The sequence below is a fragment of the Pundamilia nyererei genome, unplaced genomic scaffold (genome assembly GCF_000239375.1).
Source record: "Pundamilia nyererei isolate P.nyererei 1_Seehausen unplaced genomic scaffold, PunNye1.0 scaffold00042, whole genome shotgun sequence".
Classification (NCBI taxonomy): domain Eukaryota; kingdom Metazoa; phylum Chordata; class Actinopteri; order Cichliformes; family Cichlidae; genus Pundamilia; species Pundamilia nyererei.
The window spans coordinates 72,536-96,395 of record NW_005187443.1 but is presented as its reverse complement, the minus strand read 5'-3'; the positions used below and the strand labels follow the sequence as shown (position 1 = coordinate 96,395).

General features: G+C 40.0%; 1 protein-coding gene across 3 annotated transcripts in view; it reads left to right on the top strand.

Annotated features, from left to right (window-relative positions):
- tafa1b (TAFA chemokine like family member 1b) overlaps nucleotides 1–16,395 on the top strand; it is a 123,385-nt gene extending 106,990 nt beyond the window's left edge. Inside the window, exons 4-6 of one of the 3 annotated variants that reach the window (XM_005731191.1) lie at nucleotides 7,655–7,779; nucleotides 10,101–10,192; nucleotides 15,107–16,395. In XM_005731191.1, coding sequence (XP_005731248.1) covers nucleotides 7,655–7,779; nucleotides 10,101–10,127 — 152 coding nt within the window. In that variant the 3' untranslated portion in view covers nucleotides 10,128–10,192; nucleotides 15,107–16,395. Of the gene's footprint in view, nucleotides 1–7,654; nucleotides 7,780–10,100; nucleotides 10,193–11,384; nucleotides 12,504–15,106 lie in introns of those variants that run through there. The other 2 variants (XM_005731192.1, XM_005731193.1) reach the window with 2 other exon arrangements.
- The last annotated feature ends 7,465 nt before the right edge of the window (nucleotides 16,396–23,860 follow it).

Genomic DNA, 23,860 nt, shown 5'->3' with positions numbered 1-23,860 from the left:
CCCCCTTTCACTCCCCAACCGTCACAGAGGAGGAGTAAAGTTTGCTGATGTTGGAACAAAGGTTATACCCTCTATGCTGACGACTGCACAGAGAGCAGTTAAGTAAAACGACTGTTGGAGGTCAGTGGTCACCAGAGAGTGATGCATGGATCCCAGCCCAGAGATCCCTCTTCTCCATTGGTCAAGGTCAAAGCCAGATGTCCTGGCCGGTGCACAGCCGTGTACATGTAGTGTCTGTGTTCCCACTGGGCTTGGGACTGTCTGTTTTTTCTTTGTGCTACTGGTGTAAAGACATGTCACTAAGAGCGCTTTCTGAGGTTTTCTTGAGCCATTGTTGTTCTCATACAGTGAAAAATATACTGATGGCAATAATAAATTAAAGCATGAACGTTAATAAGATGTATTTCATAGTCACTGCTCATTAAATTTTTACTTTTATTGCAAGATGAGAAGCTGTCAAGATGTTAATTAAGATTATGATAAAGTGCCTTTTTAAGAGATGGTGACTCTTCCACATCAGGTGGTCTGTGCGGTGGAATAACTATACCAATATACTTTTTACCACAGCCCTGCACCACTGCTTCAGTTTGCTGATATGCTGATATGTTTTAGCACTCTCTCTGGCTGACAAATTAATTTCTAAGCTAAAGAATGGCGAAAGATACTTAAAATTATAACTTGAAGCAGTTGTTGGTGACTGTGAATACTCCTCGTCCAAGGCTCAATGAACAGAACAGAATGGTTGAGCATGCTAGGGAGTGCAAAATAAGAAAGAGTGCCAACAACAAGGCCATGAAAAAAAATACATGCCTAAGGTGCCAGAATTATCAATGTCTATGTAGTTTGTTGGCAATTATTTTTCTAATACCTCAATCCTTACATATTATATATACATATGTAGTAGCTGATCTCAAAACAAAGGTAACATTACATGTCCACTACATGTACATCGTTTTTAAATACATTTTTAATCCACAGCAGTGATACACCCAAAAATGGCAGCGTTCTCTCTATGTTCAATCACTGTACCTATTTCTTCACTGAAGGTTTCAATATGCATTATTTTAGAGCATGATTGGCTTTCAAACAATAATCTGTTGTAAAATAAGATGCACGGATGTGAGCACAGACAATTTCTGTCTCCTTTAAAACACACATAAACACACACATAAAAGATGATTCTGACTATTGAAGGTTACACTGGAAGTTCAATATGCAGAATGATGTTTGTAATGTAACAACATGGAAATTATTGAGTGAAAGGGGCTTTTTTAAATAAAAATAAAAAAAACAGATAAGCAATAGATTGTCCAAGTTCAGTATGTAAACCCGTGGGCTTTCATGTGTAGTTTCAATCAAGTTCAATCCAAAACAAGTAAGGGTCATTTTAAGTTAACGTTAGAAGAACATCAGAGAGTTCAAATGAAAAGCACAGATTTTAGCATTAAAAAGTCTTGTACAGAAGAGCTTACAATGAAGCAACTAAACAAACAAACAAACTGAAGGTGGAAGGAAAGGTCAATAATATGCATTACTTTTAGCCACCCATTTCTTTATATTGCTAGGAAAATCGGAAATGCATGTAGCAGTTTATTGATATGCAAAAATACATGGAAGTAACTTACGGCAAAAACAGAGTTTCTACAAGTCTAAGAAGCTCAGCGGTGAGGAGGCATACATGACTGATGGTGTTTTTTCTATTCAGGAATGCTTTTACTGGAGTGGCAGTGTGTTTGGGATTGTCGTCATGCTGAAAAATGAAGTACTTGAAAGTCATATACTTCCCGGATGGTATTACATGGCTTTCAAAATCTGATCATACTTTTGTGCATTAATATTTTCATTAGTTTTGACCAGATCTCCAACACGATTGGATGAAATGCAATCCCAAGCCATTACAGAACCTCCACCATGTTTTCAGTGTTGGGCAAGTTACTTTGAAAAAGTAATTAATTCTAAACCTGACATGTCTAAATTTACAGCTATCTTTTCATTTTGATATACTATATTTACACCACTGATCTAAAATTTGACAAAAAACATAAAATCCAAGTAGAAAAAGCGGCGTAACAACCACAAACATGTTTAATGTATATTTTTTCACCAACACGAAAGGACTGTTTTTTGTTTTGTTTTATTTATTTATTTATTTTTGGTCATAGGCAGAGAGTGCTTGCTAGCGCTGTCCTTAGACAGTAAACTGACGAAACTATTGAGGAAAAAATGCGCGTATATATTGTTTATCATGACTCTGGTTTTACGTGGCCTATCAACACTATTTCAAAACTGGTGTATATCACCTTGTTGCTTTGTCATCTTGAAGTGGTCGTGTGATTGGCTTACCACGACTACTTTATTCTTCCTCAGTCAAACAGCAGCATTCATGCGATTGTTTTGCCCCTTAGCTCCAGGTGTTGTGCCAAAAAGTGATTGCCGCCCGCGGGAGCGCGCGCAGCTGCTTAAAGCTGTAGCATCCAGATTACTTACGTAGCTCAGCTGCTTCCGTGCAACTTATATAAGGTGCAGTAAGCTGAAGACAACTTCAACCATCTGTTTGTTGAAAAACAGCATTTTCTTGTTAGTAATGATAACGGCATTGTAACGATAGAAATAGTAATTAGTCAGATTACTCGTTCCTGAAAAAATAACGCCGTTACTTATAACGCCGTTATTCCCATCACTGCATGTTTTACAGGTGGATGTAGACACTCACTGTTGTACCTCTCTCCTGACTTCCTCCATAAATATTGATGCCAAATTTTGATTAGTCACTCAGTCATACCTGTTGCCACTGATTTTCAGTCAGATTTTTGTGTAATTTGACATACATCAGCTTTTTCTACTTGTTTACCTTCCTGAAGAATGGCTTCTTGATAGAAACCCCTCAGCTGAGACCATTTCTGCTGAAGCTTAACTGAACAGTAAGTAGACCAACTGAAGGGTCAGATGCGTCTCTCAGACTTTCTTATATTGTTCTACTGTAGATTTTTAGTCCTGCTGCGTCATTGTTCGTCCTCTACAACTTTCATCAAAAATTTTTAAGAACCCACTGCACACCATGACAATATATGCCAGGTTTTCAGCTAATACCTCTTTACCTCTACTTGTTGTTTCAAAAACACTATTTTATGCCTGTCCAACTGTTTGATCTTTGGCATTTTTCCTAGGTTCAACTAAAGAATGGAAAGAAATTGTGTGTTTTTGTGACAAGTAACAGAGTGACTAAGATACAATTTAAGTGTCTGTTACACACTAAACTGATTCAGTCCTTGAGCAAGGTGCCTTATTTATTCTTGAGTGATTCATAGATTAAGGTTAAGTAACTTAACAAGCAAACAAAAAACAGGCAAAGAAAATCTTCTAAAAATGGTACAATGAGTGAAAAAGCTGCCAATGTCAAAAGAAAACCTTTGCCCTTCAGGAAACCCAGTAAAGACCACTTTAAGAATTGCAATAAAGTCTGGCTCCTTGAAACCAAAAGGCAAATAAATGATGGGTGGATAAACTGAAACTTATAGATGGATTTCAAAGTAAACCAAGTCCTTATCTCACAATGACAGGCTGGCAATTCAATCAGTTTCTTTCTGAAAATGTTCTTTAATTTGGCGAAATATAAAAAATGAGGGGTAGCTTAAGACTTTTGTACAGTACTGAAAATGAGGCCTCATATCAGTGTTACTAAATGTTCTTCAATATAATAACCATTTACAAATTAGCAAAAAAAATCATTAATAATCAACAAGTAACAAGTGCGAACAGTCAGCTAGAATTATGGCTCTTCCCTAATTATAAACACTGCATATTTTTACATTAGTCATTAATAAAGTGGACTGGTACACGCATAGTGCTTTTCTGCTCCAGCTGTGTGCTCAAACTGCTGCCTTCCACAAGCCTCATTCACCCCATAGCACTTCATTTTATTCCTTCGAGCGCTTTTGTCTAAGATTTACACACCCTCTTACACTCCAATAGATGCATCAGGGCCAATTTGGGGTTCAGCTTGCCCAAGGATACTTTGACATCCTCGCTGGAGGAGCCACGGTTCGAGCCACTGACCTTCTGAGCTACAGCTGCCCCTAAACGAAAGGAAAATTGAGGGATGAATAAAAAACAGAAAAACAAACTTTTTGCATTCAATGCGTTTTTTTAGACTGCTGTATGAACAATCTACTTCATGTGGAAGCATTTCAGGGTTAGAAGAAAGTCAATTCACTGCTAAGCAGTTCTCATGTGATGCAGCTTTTTAATCTCCCACCTTGTTTTTTCTTCTTTTTATTCATCTTTCTTTTTCTGCCTTTTCCTGTTTTTTGTTTGTCTTCCTGGTTTGGTTTAAAGGAATTGATTTTTGTTTTGCCAGGCACTCCTTTACCGTTCTTCAATTTCAAGTGAACTCAGCATTCACATTGTTGGCTATAAATCCTCCTGGGTTGTTGGGGTATTGAAAAACAACTTTTTGGTTTCCTGTTCACTCTCTGGAGTGACGGGATGGGACTAGCAGAATGGTAACACCACGGCACATCATCATCACTCAGTAGAAATGATTAAACACATCTCCTCAAGTCTAGTTCTGATTTGCAACTTAATGAAAGCTTCCTGCATACTTATGATTTGACACCTAAAACAGCTCAATGTGAACACAATTAAACATGGGAAATATTTAAGACACGGAGAAAGCCAAGATAAGGAAGCACAGTTTATGGTGGACCAACATGTAATTAGTATATAAGGTAAACAGCCACAGGGGAAGCCAAAGGGAGAATTTACAGCCGGTTAGTGGATGCTCTCGTTCCTGTATTTAGTATTCTTGGGGCTCATGGAGGGGAAAAAATGAAGGAGGAGACAACATAACATGGTGAGTTTACTGAACAGCAGTGGTCCAGTCTCTCTCTGGTGTATATGTATGTGTGTGTTGGTTCACACTGAACTGTAGCACACTCTGTGCTGTGAGGGACGGCACTTTAACAGTCTTCTTCCATCAGGTAGAGACGGCATGTTGCTCATGCTCACAATTGATTGGTGGTTGGTCTGTAACCTTGGCAACACATGCTGGAGGGTAAAAAAAAGTATATTTTCCAAATGGTTCAGAAAAAAAAAACAAGGTTTGGAAAATGAAATGATACAGTTTTAACTCATTGTACTTACCCAATAATTTGACCTTCACGTCCTCTTTGCGTCAACAAGATAAAAGGAAAGATGCTCTTTAAAGAGTGAATTTAAGAAAGCACAGTGCATGCTGCAAAAATTCTGTTGGGACAAGAGATCACTTGTCATCTGAAAACCTGCTTTGAAGTTTTAACTTTTTCTGTCAGAAGGCTCTAACGGAGGAGTGTGAAAAACAAAAAGTTTCTTTTTTCAAACTTCATGGTTAATAAATGAATCACAGCTTGACTTTGAAAGACTGGTTTTGATTTGTGCTGGGATTTACAGTAACTTGAAGAGAGGTTGCCACTCAAATTGCAGTGGGAACCTAGAGTGGAATTTAAAAATTTAGAAGACAAAAATACTACAAAACTATATAAAATGCACAGGGAAGGATGTTACCCCGTATGCTCAACTGAATCTAAACTACAGCTTGGGCTGGTTCTGGTATTTTCTTTTATGTTTAAAAATCAATTTGATACATTCACACCCACTTGAATCAATCAGATCAAGCGAAGAACTTGTGATTTTGTTATTAATCAATAAAAGAAAAGTAAATTCCATAATTTAGCAGTCTTAGATGATGGCCATTTAAAATTCTTATTGGTTGTAAGCTTAAGATTAGCATTTAGTAACCTGATTAATCCATGTATCAAACCGTAGGCAAAGGAAGGAATAGCTGAGCCTCAGTGTAAGTTCGCGAGAACTAGAGTTGTTTGTGTAACCACCAACGACAAGCTCAAAAAAAAGACATGAAGCTTCTCAGTGAAAAACCCATTTATGCAGTTTTTAATGTGTATTGCACTTGGGACAACCAGGAGGGATTTTAATGTAGAAGCGTAGATCAAAATGAGCTATATTTGAAAATGAGTAACTGATATTTTTAGTTGTATTACATATGGCAGTTTGTTGGCAAGTAGCAATGGTATAAGCACTATAATGCTCAGTGACGCAGAAGCTATGAAACACCCAGGAGGCTGGTGGTTTGCAACTATAAAAACATATGGACTGAAGTAAGTTAATTAGAAGAAATAACAAAGTATTTTTTTAACACTCTGTGTGAATGTGTGTGTGAATGGGTGGATGACTGGATGTGTAAAGCGCTTTGGGGTCTTTAGGGACTAGTAAAAAGCTATACAAATACAGGCCATTTACCATAATTATTACATAAAAAGATTTGCTTGTTAGAAAGTGCATGTATGGTGCTCTTTAACATGCCATATATACTTTGGGTAAAAACAAAACATATATGTACCTACAGACAGAGAGAGAGAAAAAGAGGAATGGAAAAAGGGGAGGGAAAGACATCTTGTTGTGAAGATGAGAACATATTTGCTTTTGTTAAATAGCTGGAGGAAGAATTCAGTTGATGAGAGGCAATTAGTTTTGATTAAAAATGAGATTGCTCCCCTTCATGCAATGTAGCTATATCAAAACAAAATAATGATTAATTTCTGTTGGTATAAGACATTATTGTCAACAGCTAAAGTACCCATGCAGCAACAATACAATTGCTCTGAGGCCAAAGAGGAGGAAAAATATTCATTTAGAGACACTGCTGGATGTTCCTCTGGAGATGCTCGTAATATAATGTGTGGCTGCTTCTGTGTAAGTGCTCACAATTCTGCCTGTGTGGATAATTTGCACACCAAATATGTTTGTGTGGGAGTTTTCTGCATGTGCGATTCCACCCACATTTCGAATACTAATCCTTATGTTTTTAAATTGTATGTTACTATACATTTTATGCTTTCCATGCCTATTTGAAAAACACAATCTTGAAAATAACACAATTTTTTTAAATTAGTCCTTTAAACAGTGATTTATCCCCACATTTTACAAACTGAATTTGTTGCTTTTCAATGCATCCTGCTTCCATTTCTTCAAGTCTTGTCATTACCATTACTAGCCTGCAGTGCCTTTTCAAGTACTTCATTTCATTCTTAGTGAAAATTCCACTATGGTTCCACTAAGTTAGGTATGAGTAACGTACTTTGAACATGACACATGAAACAAATGCAAACAGAGAACATAATATTACATTCACAGGGGAGTGAAATGGGATTTGTGATAAATCATATGTACATACAGTAAATATGTTACAGATTTAATCCCAACAATTGTGATTTTGACACTTGACTTATTATTTAAACACTCATTTTTCCCTGTTCTCCACCTCAGCTGTGGCTGTCTTTACTTTAAAGTCACTGTCTTTCCCGCTCTGTTCTTTGTGTGTGGAACTTTGCACACGGATCACACAATGAAGAGGAAACACACACAGTGAAACAAAGAGCAGAGGAGTGGAGGGAACCAGCAATAACAGCTGTACTGAAGTGAAACACATGCAGGCACAAATAAATCTTTTTCCCATTTTAGTTATTTCTTTTTCCTTCTGTATTTCATGTTTCAAGTAGAAGAGAAGTCCAGTTTATGAGTGGATGCGGGGCTGGAGGGCAGGGAACTATGTGTCTAAACTAATGCTGCTTTGTTATGTGTCTGTGCTCATCTTTCACAGCGTCCATTGTAATTGGGAAATGGTGGTGTGAGATGGAACCGTGTCTGGAGGGAGAAGAGTGTAAGACTCTGCCTGACAACTCTGGATGGATGTGCTCCTCTGGGAACAAAATCAAGACCACAAGGGTGAGAAATCACACACACTTAAGTTCAGCTGCCTACATCTGCATGCACACACATACTCTCATAATACAGAGAAGCTATTCTACGCATACTTTACACGCATGTGTTTGTCATTTCTGTGCTGCGAGTAGAAATGCACACCTAACCAACCATACGACACGGCACACTTACACCGTTTCCACACAATGCATTGCATATAGCCAGACAACTTAAAATTTAATCGTTTTTCTTGAACTTGTCAACTGCCTGCTGCTGCACACATTGAAACGCAGATTTTCAAACCCATATAAATGTGCTGAAATAGCACTGTAAAGAAATTCATCCAAAAGCTGTGCCCTCTCTATAACAAGGTTGGTTTTGTTCAGTGTAAGCAACCTATCTAATGGCCCATAGTAGTAAAAAAAATAAATATAAAGCAGGTGGTAAACAAACAGGTGGGATCTGCCTCAGGCCACACTTGTCAACGACATAAAGTTAATGGCTGCTCTGCTCCTCCACTGCTTTTTCAGCTTTGCGCACTCACTTCGATTGCAGTATGCAAAAATAATGCAGTTTAGTCCTCGAAGCCAGCAGTCCAGCACTGTGACAAGTTGATCACCTGATTTGTATTCACTTAATTGACCCCCTTTCTCCCTTCCAGTGCTTGGTGACAATGACTTTGAATAGCAGCAGAGGCTAATGTGATAGTAGAGAAACGGGGAACAGCCAGTGAAGGCTAGACGTCATGGGGCTTCCCAAGGTTGTTCTGTAGATTTATGTGCCAGCAAATAGACATAAAGCTTTCAAAGGGGCCCCTCACAGCCATCGCAGGCTTAAAATTTTCAGAAAGAAGTTGATCGAATGGGGTCTTGCCAGCTTGTCAAGGTAAGGTGCAGTACTTGGTTTACTCTTTAGAATGCATCTAGAAGTATCAATGCAGCCCACTGCATAATGTGAAGAAAGTCGATTTAAAATGATCTTATGAACAGTACTGTTCAAAAGTCTTGAGCAACCTGTCATTTCTTTGTATTTCACTTCAAAGGAGGCAGGTATTTAAAAATGTCTTGGGCAGGCTTTCTGACAATTCTTTTTCACTAATTCTCCAGTCCAGCCCTTATACCTGCGCTCTCTGTTTTGTGTTTTGGATGAGTCGCTTAACACTGACTCATAAATCAGCCAAATAGTATTATATGAACCGCATCTGTATTATATTATTATATTGCCACATTGCAGACAACTTAGCAAAGAACCAATTATAAATCATATCTTTAGACACTTTATGACTAGCAGCCTTTTGCAAAAGCATGTGACTTCTTCCTAATTCTTTAGTCAAAACTATGAAAAACACTTACGATAACACGGTTTAACAGGCATAGAATATTTTTGCACCAACAAGGTCATTCCCAAAGTGCTATTGTCAACATGGTGTGCATTGTGTTAAAACAATTTAGGACACCAGGCAAGTAGAGGACAAACAAAGAACTGACAGGCCCAAAAAGCAGGTGAACAGTATCTAATGTCCTTAAGAAATAGGAAAAGAAATCCAGCCAAGACCTGAGAGATGCCTCTGGCTATTCAGCTGATCTACTGTCCTCTAAAGCTTCATCAGAAATGTTCAGTCTCAGTGGAAGTGTGGTTGTCAATAATCTGATCTTAATGAAGAGAAACAGGGAGAAGAGGCTGGCGTACGCCAAATTGCACAACAACTGAACTGAAAAGTCTAACGGAGTGCTGAATCCAAATTTGCTTCAGATTATCATCAGTATGTATCAGGAATGAGCACAACAGTGAGGGTCCACAGCCATCTGTAAAACACGGTGGAGGCTCTGTCATGGTTTAGTGGTGTTGGAGATTGTTGGAATTATTAAAAGAGCAATTACCATCAGATTTGGATCTATGTTGGAATAATACCTGGAAAAGCATCTGATTGATTACAGCTTCACTTTCGAGCATGACAATGATCCCAGTCACATTGCCAGAGCAGTAAAGGGATACTTGCATAGAAAAAAAATGCATTTTTTTTGTCCTAAATGTATGTTTGCAGATTTCAATAAATCATTGCACCTATTAGCTATTTTCCTAACAAAATATAAAGCAATGCAGGGTGGCTCAAGATTTTGGCACAGTAAAGTAGAGGCAGTGAATCCTATTTTATTTATTTACTCTCTTGAGATGCAGAAATCGAGTTTGTTAATTTCTGCGCACAAAAGATGGAAAAGCTATACTGTCACATGGCTTTGGTCTAATGTCAAAATCTTAAGAGAAGAGCGTAAAAAGGTCAGGCCTGAAGGTGCTTTTCTACCGAATACACACGTGTCCTTCTTTTCTTGACCCTCTCTTTGCAGAACACCCAGCCATACTCCCCTTTTTAGCTTCCGGAAGCAAAATGCAGAGGATGCGTCAACAGAAATTGAGCTGCATTCTTGCTTCTGTAAAGGTTAGTCTTTTTTTAAGCTGTTCTCTTTTTTTTTCCTTCTATGTTTTCACGTCTCTCTCACATCACTGTATGCATTTGAGTGTTGGGCAGTAGGAGTGGGACCAACTCATGTTCAATGACTTCCCATTAACCCAAATACTCAGTGCGAAATAATCAAGTGTGTGTTTACATGCTGTGCATGATTAGGCAGGCGTGACACAAATACTGATCGCACCGCCACCCACTGTAAATATTTATCACCAAGCGCAGGCAGAGCACGCATAAATAATAAGCAAGTTGCTGCAAAGTTTTTTACAGAAACTGTGGCTCATGTATCAGTAAAATGTTTAGTGCGCAGATGGCTTAACATACATATGCATACAGCATGCTATAGCAGCGCATTCACAGAGCACTGTAGAAACACACACACACACACACAGAGTCGGGTCCGCCTCTTAGCAGAACCTTGCTGTCTGTGATCAGTGTGTAATGGCAGGATCTGTCCTTCTTCCTTTCATTGCCTCCTTTGTTCCATGTCCTGTTTTTTGCTATCGGCCACTGTGTGGGTTTGATTACAGCGCCTTGCACCGGTCTGCCAATCCCATTAGGCACTAATCTGTGACATGCTACTTGCTCCTCCATGTGTGTGTGCTCCTAGTTGTGTATGCACGCACATGTTTGATGTGTTTGATATGTCTGTGTTTGTACGGGTACACTCATGTGTGCACAACTGAGGCTGGCGGGCAGATCTCTTCCCTTTTCATTGTGTGGCTTCTTATCAGAGGCCACTTGATGTCCTGATCCCCCTCAGAGGGTCTTGTTGAAGCAGCTATCAGCACACAGCATAGCCCACAGGCTACATGAAAGGGCTTTTATCCTGCACTCTGCTCTCTTTTTTAATCAACATTCCTCATTCACCTGCCTCTCAGGCCAAATTGCCTCATTTGTATTTGTTCCTTTACAAGCCACCAAACTCACAACACAGCGGCGTGTTTTCTTTTTCCTAGTCATTTTGTTCCACCTAGAAGTTTTTATTTGGTTCTGAAACGCGCAAGTGAAACACAATGAGACAGGCGTGCGTACATGTACAGCCAAAGACAGGCTTCATCATCATCATCGTTCACAAAAAATTGGCATTCAAAGTAAGAAGCAAGAAGCAAAAAGCCAGTGCCTGACACCCATGTTTCTTCTTTTCTTTCTTTATGTCTTTCAGAGAGGGAGCCCTTCATTGCCTGTTCTGTATCAGCAGACAAGGCAGGCCCTATTGTTTGTGGAAGTCACAGTGAGAGCGAGGCTGGGGAGCACCTTCCAAAACACTCGCCCACCATAGATCTGCATTACCCGCTCCACTGGCTAAATAGATCAATCCATTTCTGCTCCCTCCAAACAATTACGCACCTTAAAAGAGACAGGCAGAATGAGAGAGGCTGTAATCGAAGCATCTTTTCTCTTATTCATTCTTCTCCCCGTTTGATGATAGCGAGAAAAAAAATTACATTCATTTAATAACCTCATTGTTAGTGTACTAGAGTGAATATCAATATGTTGTCACTATCAAAGCGAGAATGTGATACATATCTAATACGAGCGTCATCCCGCATCCCATGAATTTGAACTTTTTCTAGTGATTTCACACTGCAGCAAACGTTTCTTATTCATCTACAGAAGTTGTTTAAACTGTATAAAGACACAATATTTCCACTAGTGTTCAGATTAGTGAGTGCAAAGCGTTACATTTAAGTGGAGCACCATCTTTCACACTTTTCAGTGTGTTCCATCTCCAGCTAGTCTGACATGATTTACTTGCTGTTCAGTGTGCCGCAAGTCCCTTATTAAAAGGAGCAGAGGGCACTTTTTCAAGCAAAATAACACACTGTGACAGGATGTAGCCCATCTGTGAGATAGCCCGAGAGCAAAAGTGACCTGCCAGCAGATGCTTCACCATCTAATTTGTCAAATCTGGAGATCGAGCTCTGAAGTTGATCAAAATGAACTCCAAACGGCCGTGCCGCATACAGTCCAGCTTCACCCAGGAATGATTCGTTCCATCTCTGAGCCTGACAACGCTTCTTTCTCCTTCAGCTTTGTATAATGTCATCACGATGACAAACAGAAAAATTATAAACTAATCATAAACAGTGCATTGTTTGAGATATCCACTTTGTTTAAAGGATGAGACTCTAAGCTGACAGATGCGGTTCAGACTCCCAAAAGTGCCCAGATTGTCATCCTTATGACATATTTATACATAGTAATGGTGAAGGAGTTCATTCCAAGTGCTGCTGATTAATTTATGTTCATTTGCTTTTCTTTATCCATTGTCAATGTCACATTAAATGGATCTTGATGTATTTTCTTGTCTGGAGTCTTCTGTTTTCAGAGGGTCCTCTTTAGTGCTATTTCAAGTGGTTTCTGAGCAAGCATGATTGATTTGTTCAGCACTAAACAAGAAAGGGGAAAGGGTAGGCTGTGTTTGCACTAAATCCTTTTGTTAAGGCAATTGTCCTTGGGTCTTTTTACTAACTGAAGTCTGAGCAAATTGCAATTTAATGCACCCAGCAAATTAGAATGCAGACACCTAAGTTGCCAGCAAAGATGGGAACAGGCAGGAAATCCTTGAGCGTTCCACTTGTGCTCGCTGCACTGTTTGCTTGAAGGGGACAAAAAAGAACAGAGGACACTTTTAGTTGCTCTTACATGCATATGTGGGTTGAAATGACGACATTTGCATACAACCCTTCTCTTCCCGCTAACAAACCTCTGGTGGATTGCATTTCAGACCGAAAGTGATCCTCAGTGGTGTAACCTGTTACTGCTTTTGTTCTGGCAGAGGTAATTTTGATATGTCACCAGACAGTAGATCATACATATGCAAGTGCTGGACAGATGAGCCCAGAGGGGGGGGGGGGGGGGGAGTGTTTAAAATCATTGGGAAAAATTGAGAATCTATACAGACAAAGAGACCCGGAGGAGGAAATATTAAATCCGAGTAGCTATTTAAAGCATACATAATAACAGCTGCGGTGAATTATTCAAAAGAGTTAAAAAGGTGACTACATCAATCCTGCTGTTCCTGTCAGACGATTTAACGACTGCATTAAAAAAAAAATCCCTAAAACACAAATAAGTCAGTGTGATTGTTACCACTCACACGCTTCTTTTTTCCAGAAGTTGTATTTGCATCTTTAAGTAAAATCTATAAAATTCTCTTTACATGAAATGTTTACAATTGTGCAACTGACAGCATATAAGTTATAAAAGAAGTAAACAAAATATTAAAATGCTACTGGATAAAATAGATGCTAAAATGAACATTATTTGGAATGAACAATTCTGTGTCCAGCTGACATTTTAAATGTATTTTCCTTCTACTGTTAGTTTATACAGATAATGCATTAATATCTGGTATATGTTTTAAAAAGAAGACACGTTACAGATTTTCTTGAAATACTGTCAACAAAAAACTGTCTATATCTGCCCCAGACTAAGGTATCTGCCAGAAATGTTGCAGAGAAACCAGAAAAAAATCTTTAGATATATATTTTTTAAATACTAAATGTCCTGAAGACAAAATCCACCACTCTGCTGGGAAGAAAGGCAGAATAATGGATGATTCTTGGCTCTTGAAAATTGCATAAATGAGCTGATGTTCATTTACAACTGGTGTCAAATCGGTGTTTTGCAACAAAATTGAATTACGGCTCAAAGATGAAATAAATGGCCTGCTAAAATTCTTACTTTGCCGCTGCATTCAATTATTCTGTCAAGTCTGTCGGTGTTATGGCTGCACTGCATTATATTTTCAGATGCACATGTTTTCGTATGGTTTCAGATATTAATCATAAGACCTCCTCATAAATGGAATGAGTGAATATAGGTGCACATTACTGTTACTGAGGAAGGAGAGCTAATAAAGTCACATGGCTTGCTTACTGGCATGTACAAGTTACTGGAGCTCTGACTGTGAGTTAGAGATTACAGAGTCCAACACAGCACCCTCCATAATTAAATTCATACACCTGGTTGCCACCTGCCAAGACTGCTGGAAATGCCATGAGTGTGTTTCTTTGTTGAAGAGGATTATGGGATTTCTAATTGGCACCGCCGTGCGCGAGAAACATGATGTTTCTTTAATGTAAACTCTTAAAGCAGTAACATAAGTCAGAAATGTGATGAAACTCTTTCATGCTTTTGTTGCGACAATAAAAAGAGATTAAGGAACTCGACAACTGTAACTGTTGCAGACATCGTGCGCACCATTTTTATTGAGCTTCAGGATGAGCAGGATGCTGAAAAGCAGGACTTTCAATAGCAGTCTCAAGGCTGTACAACGGAGCATTGAAAAGTGTCCAGATCTGCAACTGGGGCTGAATAAGAGTCCCTGAACCAGAGTCATGGCGAGACAGCTCAGACTCCACAGCAGGGGCCCCCAATCCCATTTAGAAAAGCCAACGTTATTTTATCAGGTCGTTTGAAATTGGCTGGCTGACTATTAAGGTTCAAATGAAGGTGCTGCAGCAGGCTGTGAGGGGGCCTGCAAAACTGCTCAATGTTAAAGGCAAAAATATGCTAAAAATTATACCATGAAGCAGACATGCACAGCATGGAAACACACCAGGATTTCCTATGCAAAGAATTTTGCTGATTTATCCTGGTACACATAAAAATGCCAAATAACCCTCCATCTTCAGTGTGGTTTCCAAGCATATAAGCTGTCTGTTTTTCCGTTTTCTGTCACAGCATAAATCAGGAGGTGAGACGGGGCTGTACAAAGCCTCCACAGCTCAAAAGACTCCCCTCGTTTTTTGGGGGTTTTTTTTAAACGTGCGAACGAAGCAATTCCTCGGGGTCTAATCCTCACACACTTGTATGCCTTTGTTCGATCTAAGCATATGTGTGTTTTCTCTCCTCTCCTCTTCTTCCTCTGTGTTGCAGATTCATCCCAGGACCTAACAGAGAGCTCCCATTGCAGGGCTCAGCGCCAGGCTCCTTCCCCTCATGTACCCTTTCTCTTCTCATCGAATGGACTAAAACTATTACATCCACGGCTACTGACTGGATTACCTGGGACCATAGAAAGGATATCCACCCAGATAAAACAGCTTTGCTCGCGTGGTGCCAAGGATTTGAAACCAGACTAATCCCGTGTTTGATCAATGAGCTCCATGTTGGTGACTCTCCTCTTCCACACAGCTGTGGCCAGTTTCTGACCTACTCTTCCCTCACTCGGTTTCCCTATTCAGAACTGAAGAAGCTTAGCAGGGGCTATTTAGAGGTTGTTAAAACATAATTTGAAGACGTTCTCCCCGCCCATCTGAGGGTGAACTTGTTGGCAAACTTTCATAGACCTGAACCTGAATCTGTGGAACTGAGGGCACATTGGGGGAAATTACGTCGGTTTATTTTTATTTCTGTGTGGAAAGCATTTGTATTTGACTCACTACCTGAGGCTGATCGCTTTGTTGTGGCTGCACCGAGGACACTGTCAGCTGTTACCGCTAGAAAGGTCGATTAATGAAGACTCTCAGAGAGGCTTTAGGGTCAACCCCATGGCCTCACGCTCATCCTCCACGACGAACATTCTGACTTTTATTGGTGGGCATGCCCAGTGTAAATTCATGAGCACTTCTTTTCTTTGTATGTAAGATAATTTGTGTATATATACACATATATAAATACATTACATGTTAAGCTGACAGATCCAAGAAGCTGAAAAATATATTTACAGATTTCAAGCCCGTGTTGGAATCCTGAATAACCCTTGAACGTGAGCCAGAGGCTGTCGTCACGGTGCGGTGTGTCTAGGACTGCTTCGCATTGGGGGAAAAAGCCACAACGGAATCATAAAAATAAGTTCTGCTCACTTTTGTCATTCAGCAATGTTGTTTGGTTACTCCAGAAAGCGCTTGTTGTTTCAGTAAAGCTGAGGAAAACACTGTATAGAACTGCCTCACTAAAGAAAGCAGCAACACCCACCCGTGACCTTTCCCCTCAGACACATCAGAGAAACTCTGACCATAATAGGACAATTACGTTTCTGCAGCGGAGAGTGGTCACGGGTGAGAGTGTCTGTAATGTAGATGTTCCTCTTACACACACCAGAGAGATGATTTATTCAAAGTGACAGTGAGAAAGTATTAGTCACAAAGGAGAAACATAGTTATCCCCCAGTAGCTATAAGTACATTACAGGACAGCCTTATGAGAAATAAAAATGGTTTTCTATACTGATATGCTGCCTCCCATTTCTCCATAAGGTGACTGATATTTTGAAAAATGTTCCTCTTACGACTATTTGATATGTTGTAATATGTGGGTGGAAGATCTCGTCAGAGTTTCATTTATTTTATATGTTAACATTGTGAACAGAGTTTTTGCTTGAGTAAACAAGCAATCAAGAACGGCACAGGACGGGTATGAAAATGACTTACGGGCACAGACACACTCACAAACACACACACACACATGCGGTAAACACAAACGGATCTGTGATGCTTCATTTATACAATTCCCTTGCTGGCAGAGTGGATTTATCAAAACAGAGCATTCAATTCATTCATGCAATTAGAATAAGGATTTCCAATATCAGGCCAGGCAAAATTCCAGATGATTTTCAATATCAACCTCCTCTCTCGGCAGATATTAGATTCGTTTCTTGTCCCAGTGGATGCACTAGTGTACATTCATCATTTAGGAATTTGGCTAGTTTCGTGGAGCCCGGTGCCTCGCTGAGCAGTCACAGAAGGTATGAAAAAGACAGAGACATCAATCTCCCAGTGGTCTTGCCAGAATCATGAGGGAATATAGTAAAGGAGAGAGAGAGAGACTGCTTTCTCCTCCTGAATGGGTCATTTCCGTCTTTGTTTTCTCCTATTTATTAGGATTGGCCGTCCTTAAGTCTTATTTAGCTTGTACTAAAGAAAATGAAACAGTAGAGGAGTTTGTGCATATGCACGACCTGTCTGCGGGTGCTTTTTTGTTGCCATAAACGTTTGTCTTTTTTTACACGCACATCCCTGTGTGTGTGTATTTTAGTCCCAGAGTCTGGGAGAAATACATCCTGCGACGACGTACTGTGAAGATTATCCTCAAATTCGGTGCTCGTGTAGGAAATCAAGCGATTTCTCCCTTCCTACTTATGCAGTTCTAAGTGGATTTTTTTTTTTTTGCTTAAAAGGTGCTTGGGGATCATAAATGGAAGAGGTGCTTTTCCTTTTGCCTTTTCTCATTCTCTTTTATGCACTGCTTAGCTCTATCCAGAAATGATGGAGTCGTGCTGTGGAGGGAGGTCCTGCACCATTTTAGACAAAGCAGAAAGGAGCCCAGCATGAATAAATAAGCGGGGCCAGGTCCTCCTCCCACGCCACAGGACTGTACAATCTCAAAAGAGAGACATCCATCAAGTCCTGCCGACCTCCCACTGAGACAGGGAGACAGCCATGACCACATCACGCTGGATGGCTAATCAACGCCTGACAGCAAGGACAACCCTTTTCATGCAGCCGAGATGTGCGCGCAGGATGTCGGCCAGTGTTGTTTATAAAACTTGCACTTGTAACTTCCAAGGGTATCTCAAGTAAAACCTAAACTTTTGCCCTGCATAGAAGGTAAATGCTTGGCTGCTTTTAGGAGCTTTCATAAAGAGCCTCACTCCTGTCTTCGCACTTTATCACATTCATATTCTTTAATCATTTTGGATAGCAACCTATAATTTGTGGAAAGGGCACACTCCTTACCTGTGGGGGCTTTGTGGCCTATAATTACAGTCATTATGGCCATGAGTCACGGTGAATATCAGCTTTATAATGATCATTCACTAGAGCTGGACAACTAAGAGTGTTCGAAAATCATTAATGACACTAAAACTTCCCCTCAATGATAGCTATTTTCTGCAACTTTGGGCATTATTACCAGTGGCCCATTTTCTATGAAATGTAATAGCACAGTATCAGACAGAGTAGAATTAATCCTTTTAATTATTGAACTCAACAAATGGGAGCAGTGGCAGCACCGTCACAGCTAACATGTTCATCACACCTTTTTTTAAAAAGAACTTGTAGTGGTGACAAAACACAAAGTTGATACACACACACACACACACACACACACACACACAAAAGCTGAAACCGAGTCAACCGCATACTTTCAAGTGAAACACACCAATCCCCTGCTGTACACCATTGTTTGTAACAAATGAGCACATACTCTGATGGGTATGCAATACATCACTGTCCTAGTCCCATGACACTTAACCGTACCCACCAACCACCAATACCCTTGTCAGCCAAATGACTAGCCTGTCTATGATTGTCAGCGGCTGCCATAATGATAATTTATTTCCATGCTCCTTTACACTTCTTCACCTTATTTCGTCTCCCATTTCAACCCAAAACGCAGCAAACTAAAATCCATCATGCTGCACATGCTGAATGGCCGAGCGTTGAGGATGACATTTCATGTCCCACAAGGGGCGCCGATGTCGTCACAGAGCAGCCTCCCTGGGAGATTTCACAGTTCACACTTTCCCATTAAACAGAGAGCATTTTTCATAGTGCTGAATCCACACAGCAGGACAGCTGTAAACACACAGTTTCTCAATTGTTTGCCACTTCTGAATAAATGACCAAGAGCCGAACTGGAAGGAGTGAGGAGTTAACTTCTTGTTCCGAGCCGCAGAGTACACGAATACGTCACATGAGTTTAGCTTGTACATCTCACAGTATTCAACATTTAATGATTATAAAATGCAAAATAATGTTTTCATGCAGGACACAACGCAGGATGAGGACACACAGCACATCTCACAGGTTGAAAAGGCTGTTTGTTTGTGTTGAATTTGTGTTTTTTTTTTATCGCATTATTTTTTTCATAAAATGTCCAGTGCACCACAGAGTAGTATAATTCAGACCAGTAAACACGACACAGCTATTTTCTGGTGTTGGCTTCAATTACATCATACAGTAAAGAAATAAAGACATACATATCAGAGATCTATCTATCTGTTTGTCTATCTGCTAGATAGACAGACAGATGCTGCTTTGATTGCAAAGATTGTACCTTGGCATTTTTAAGGAGAGGTCAGACACAATTTCATGTTGTTTGTCCACAATTGTATAGACAGTTCACAACTGGCCTGGCCCCCAGGCTGCCTGCCAGAGACAAAGCACTGTGCCGTCAGTCCAAACCTGCCCACACACACAGTATCTGCAGTGAACTTATCTAAAGTTTGGATGATAGAAAGGCAAACTAGAGCATTTGTCTTGCCCACACACTGCCTGAAAAGTTTTGCCATGTCATCGAGTTCATGCAATTTCCGTTTTTCTCGTTCTCCATTAAGTTACCTGAGTTTCCTAATCAATTGGGTTTATCCTGTAAATGTAGGTTCAATTTGAACAAATAGTACCGTTGGATGATCAAACTGAATCTTAAACTGGAAATTACTAACAGTTCTACTGTTGTAGACTAGTGTTAGGCTAGTAATACACCAAGGCCAAATACCAAATACATGTTTAGTCCTTGCTCTGTCCTCACACAGGCTTTCACGAATAATAGAAATCCTAAAATTCGATTAAGCCATAATCTAATAAATTTAAAACATTTTCACAAATAAATTGCTACAATTCATATTCATTCTCTGATCTGTCTCTTCCACATTATATCATGCCTCAAGGCCGTCTCACAAAAAGTTCCTCTTTTCTGAATTTGAAAGTGAATCCTTGTGATTACAGCATGACGCAGGACACCAAGTATGTAAAATCCACAATAACACATAAAAATCCATGGACTGACTAGACAGAAAGTGAATTGTTGCTATTCTCTCCTGTGTCAGGTACAAGCTGAGCGGTTATATAGCACAGTCTCAGCAGAGTCTTTAGTCTGGGTTAATGGTAAAGGTGATTTTCTGATGGCTGCAGGATGGAACCACTTTCCCCAATTCCACTCTCAGCCAATGAGCTGCCTCTTTCTCTGGTATGCAAATTAGAGGCACAAGGGCAAGCAGGGATTGTGAAGGACACAGTCTTTAGGCCACAAGGAGACGGAGCCACCCCGGAGGGCCAACGATGCCTCATTCAGATTCAACACGATCATTTCCCCTCGGCAGATGAAGTACGTCGGTGCTAAACTCAGACTGAATACAGTGCCGAGAACACAAGCAGGCATACCTTTAAAAAACGATTGCAACCAGTAGTCCAGTGTGGAAATCTTGTTTAATAATTGAATGTGAATGATGTGCTATCTGGGCCATAAAAGCATACCTTATAGTGGCATACATTCTTCAGAAAATCGCCTTAACCTGGCAACTGACATATACACACACAAGTACACAAAGGGGCTGAACACATGCCTTTACCTAAGCAGCCAGTATTGCAAACCTCGCTGCTAGATTGGAATTTTAAGATGAGCATGATGCAGAAATCAATTTAGATGTTATTCCCACGACAGTGCCTGGGTATGACTAGCCAGGGTATTTTCTATTTTGTGTTACCTTTCCCACCTTGATTTTTTCCCCCCAAGCTATCATCCCAAATAGAATGGTGTCTGCGCCTCAAGGCGGCGGCCATTGATCCACACTGGAAGTGAGACACTGCTGCTTGTGCCATCGGCACAATACTTGTTATTGGTCAGACTTCATCAGTGACTGGATATAGATGGTCAAACGTGTTGGCTGTACACAGACATGGTTGTGATACAACTGAGCTTTAACATCTCAGTGTGTGACCCAATGCTTCCAACTACATATTTATTGGAATTAGCCTATAAATTAAGCAATAGACTCTCATATTTGTATGTTTCATATGAAATAGCATAGCATTTTGGAAGATCTACGTCTCTATATGGCTTGCCTTTATGGTATTGTACAGCAGGGTTGAAGACTGGTGTAGTAGTTAGCACTGTCGCTTCTTGATTTGAACCTTCTTGGGGCAATTCTGTGTGGAGTTTGCATGCTTTCCCTGTACTTGTGTGGGTTTCCTTTGGGTGATCCAGTGTTCTCCTACAGTCGGAAGAGCATTGCGTTAATTGGCGATTCTAAATTGCCTGTAGGTAAATGTGAGATATACAAAGTGGTTAAAGATTTATAGTGCTATGCGATTGGGGTTTGCAGCCTAAAGTACTTTGAGCAGTAAGAAAAACACCAAAAATATGCTATATAAATGCAATCCACTGACCACAACCACGACAGCTACAGAAAATCAGACAAACTTAACGTGGCCACAATGCATAACATCCAACGAGTGCCCTGTTCGCTTCTTGTCCCTCGTGGATCTATTAGCTAGAAACAACTCGTGGCTCTGTGCGTCTACTAAGACATCTTGTTTTTATCTCATATAGTTTCATAATCTAAGTGAGCTGCAACCACTTTCACATTCACAGTTAGTTACATGTCAGCTGATATTATACACCACACCATCCCTACAACAGCTTCTTCATATCTTTATTCTGTATTAGCTTTTCTGGGAGCTGTCGCAAAGTTAACTCTCGGTCTGTCTTCCCTGGCAGACAGTAGATAGAAGACAAATAGGCCTGTGTATACATAATACCTGTAGGTGACACAATGCTTTCACAATGCAAACTGACAAAGTCAATAGAGCTGCTGAAATATGAAGGAAGGGTTTTTTTGGGGGGGTTTTCATCGTATATCCTAATCAAGAGACATTCAGTGCACACTCGACCAGTGCTGTGAAACTGCCTTGTCTAATCTACTGTGCAGTTTTTATAAAGCCAAAATAAAATAAAAATGACATCAGCCGTTATGTGTGTTTTAAATAAAGCTGGGTTTTTTGAGTGCGGCGAACCATTAGTGCATAAGGTTCAGCTAGAGAGAATCTGTGATCCCCCGGTGCAGTCTGCTGTAGGCTGTTACAGGAATGTCCCCTGCCACTGCTCTCATTTCGTGTAACACTGGCAGTGCATTTTCCTGAAGTGCTCAGAGCAAAACTACTTAAAGTCGTTCCCCATATGAACAACTTAGTAAATGAATGCCTGGAATGTGTCATCGATTAAACAGCACAGTCCTTCTCCTATGATTCATAGGCAGAGTGCGTGCACTCAGGCACATAATCTCTTTTTTTCATTTCAGCACCTCCAGAATTGCCTTCTAAACACAAATAATGACAGTGGCAGCAAAGCTCTGCAAGCCTATCCATGAGCTCATATAAAATGCGTTGATCATTTAGCTGATTCATAATTTTCCACTACCCGAAAGCGCAGCTCTCTGCTGCATCAGACAGATATTTGTTTTACTGCATCCTAAATAGCAATATACCAGTATTTTCCAGATTACATCTGAAGGAAATTATAGCCGTTAAAAACGTGTTTTGTCACTTGTGGAGCCAATAACATGTAACATAACATGTGAGCTTAAACAGATCATAATAGTTTCTTTTATATACATTCAAATCTATCTTAACAACAACCTTCCAGCGATATTACAGCGATTTATTCACTTTAATAAAGCAATGAAATCAGTGTTACAGTGAAGACTGATTACTGGAAATATAACTCAAACTTCACAAGATGATATAACGCCCATTTTACGTGTAACCTACCTTTCCAAATTTTCCACCATCTTCCACCTCAACAACTCGCTCCTGTCCCCATCTTTATTACATTAATCACATGTGCCTACATTAAATGAAATCCATTTAAATACCCCTGGTTGCACAAATTATTTGTGTAGCCAGGTTGAAAGACTTGGGAGTCAAAGGCGGCATAATTAGACGGGACGATTCTGAAACCTAATACAAGATGTAATTAAGGAAATTAATAAGGTGTCAGCCCCCTTTCACTGGGTGCTCTGCCTGATGATTAATCACAGCCTGGGCTAATTTGATTTGTGACAAGGAAAAGGATGACTTGGTAAGTCAGTTAGGAGAACCCAACTCGACAGCATATGACATTAATAAAACATGAAAAGTGGGGGCTGAGAGAGTAACGAAAATCCACTTGTGATCCACATGAAGCAATCAGATTAAAGGAGACTTTGGATAGATAGCCCTGTGACAAAGTCGCTGACAGGGGACTGAGTGTAATTTAATCAAAGCCTCTGATGTTACATTATTCTTATTAATCCATAATTGGACATATCACCATCATAAAGCAACAAGTATAGTCATTTATGTAGGTGGAGGTAAAAATCAAACTACATTCCAGATATAATGTGATCTTTTAAGAAGGTAGGAACACTGTATGACACATCGAAGCACTGAAAGAGGAAAAGATAAGGCCGAGGCATTAGTCACTGAGCCACCAAAACAGAAGATGAGTGCCGCAGTTATTACTCGCAGGCACAGAGGAACATAAGAAATCATAAGATTTCAACACGCTTAGAGATTAAGGGCTGGGTTATGGTCTCTTCTTGTGACGCGATGTCCAACGACATTATGCAATGACGCTCAATGATGTGTGTTTATAATTGTTTCAACTGAAAAGCCAGTGATTACAGAGTAGAGGGAGGGAGCGGAGAGATGCAGTGTAAACCAAAAGCCGAGATAATGCCTGGTTTTCATACATGAAAAGTGCCACGAATATCATACAGCTGCCAGATCACCAATTTTGAATGTTGTAAACAATGGGGAGCGCGGACGTCCCTGTGTGAAGTCAAAATGGCAATCCAAAACAAAGCACAGTTCTGGCAGACCATAATGTCTATGTTGCTATGCTGTCATCATATGATCCGGTTCACCTCCTG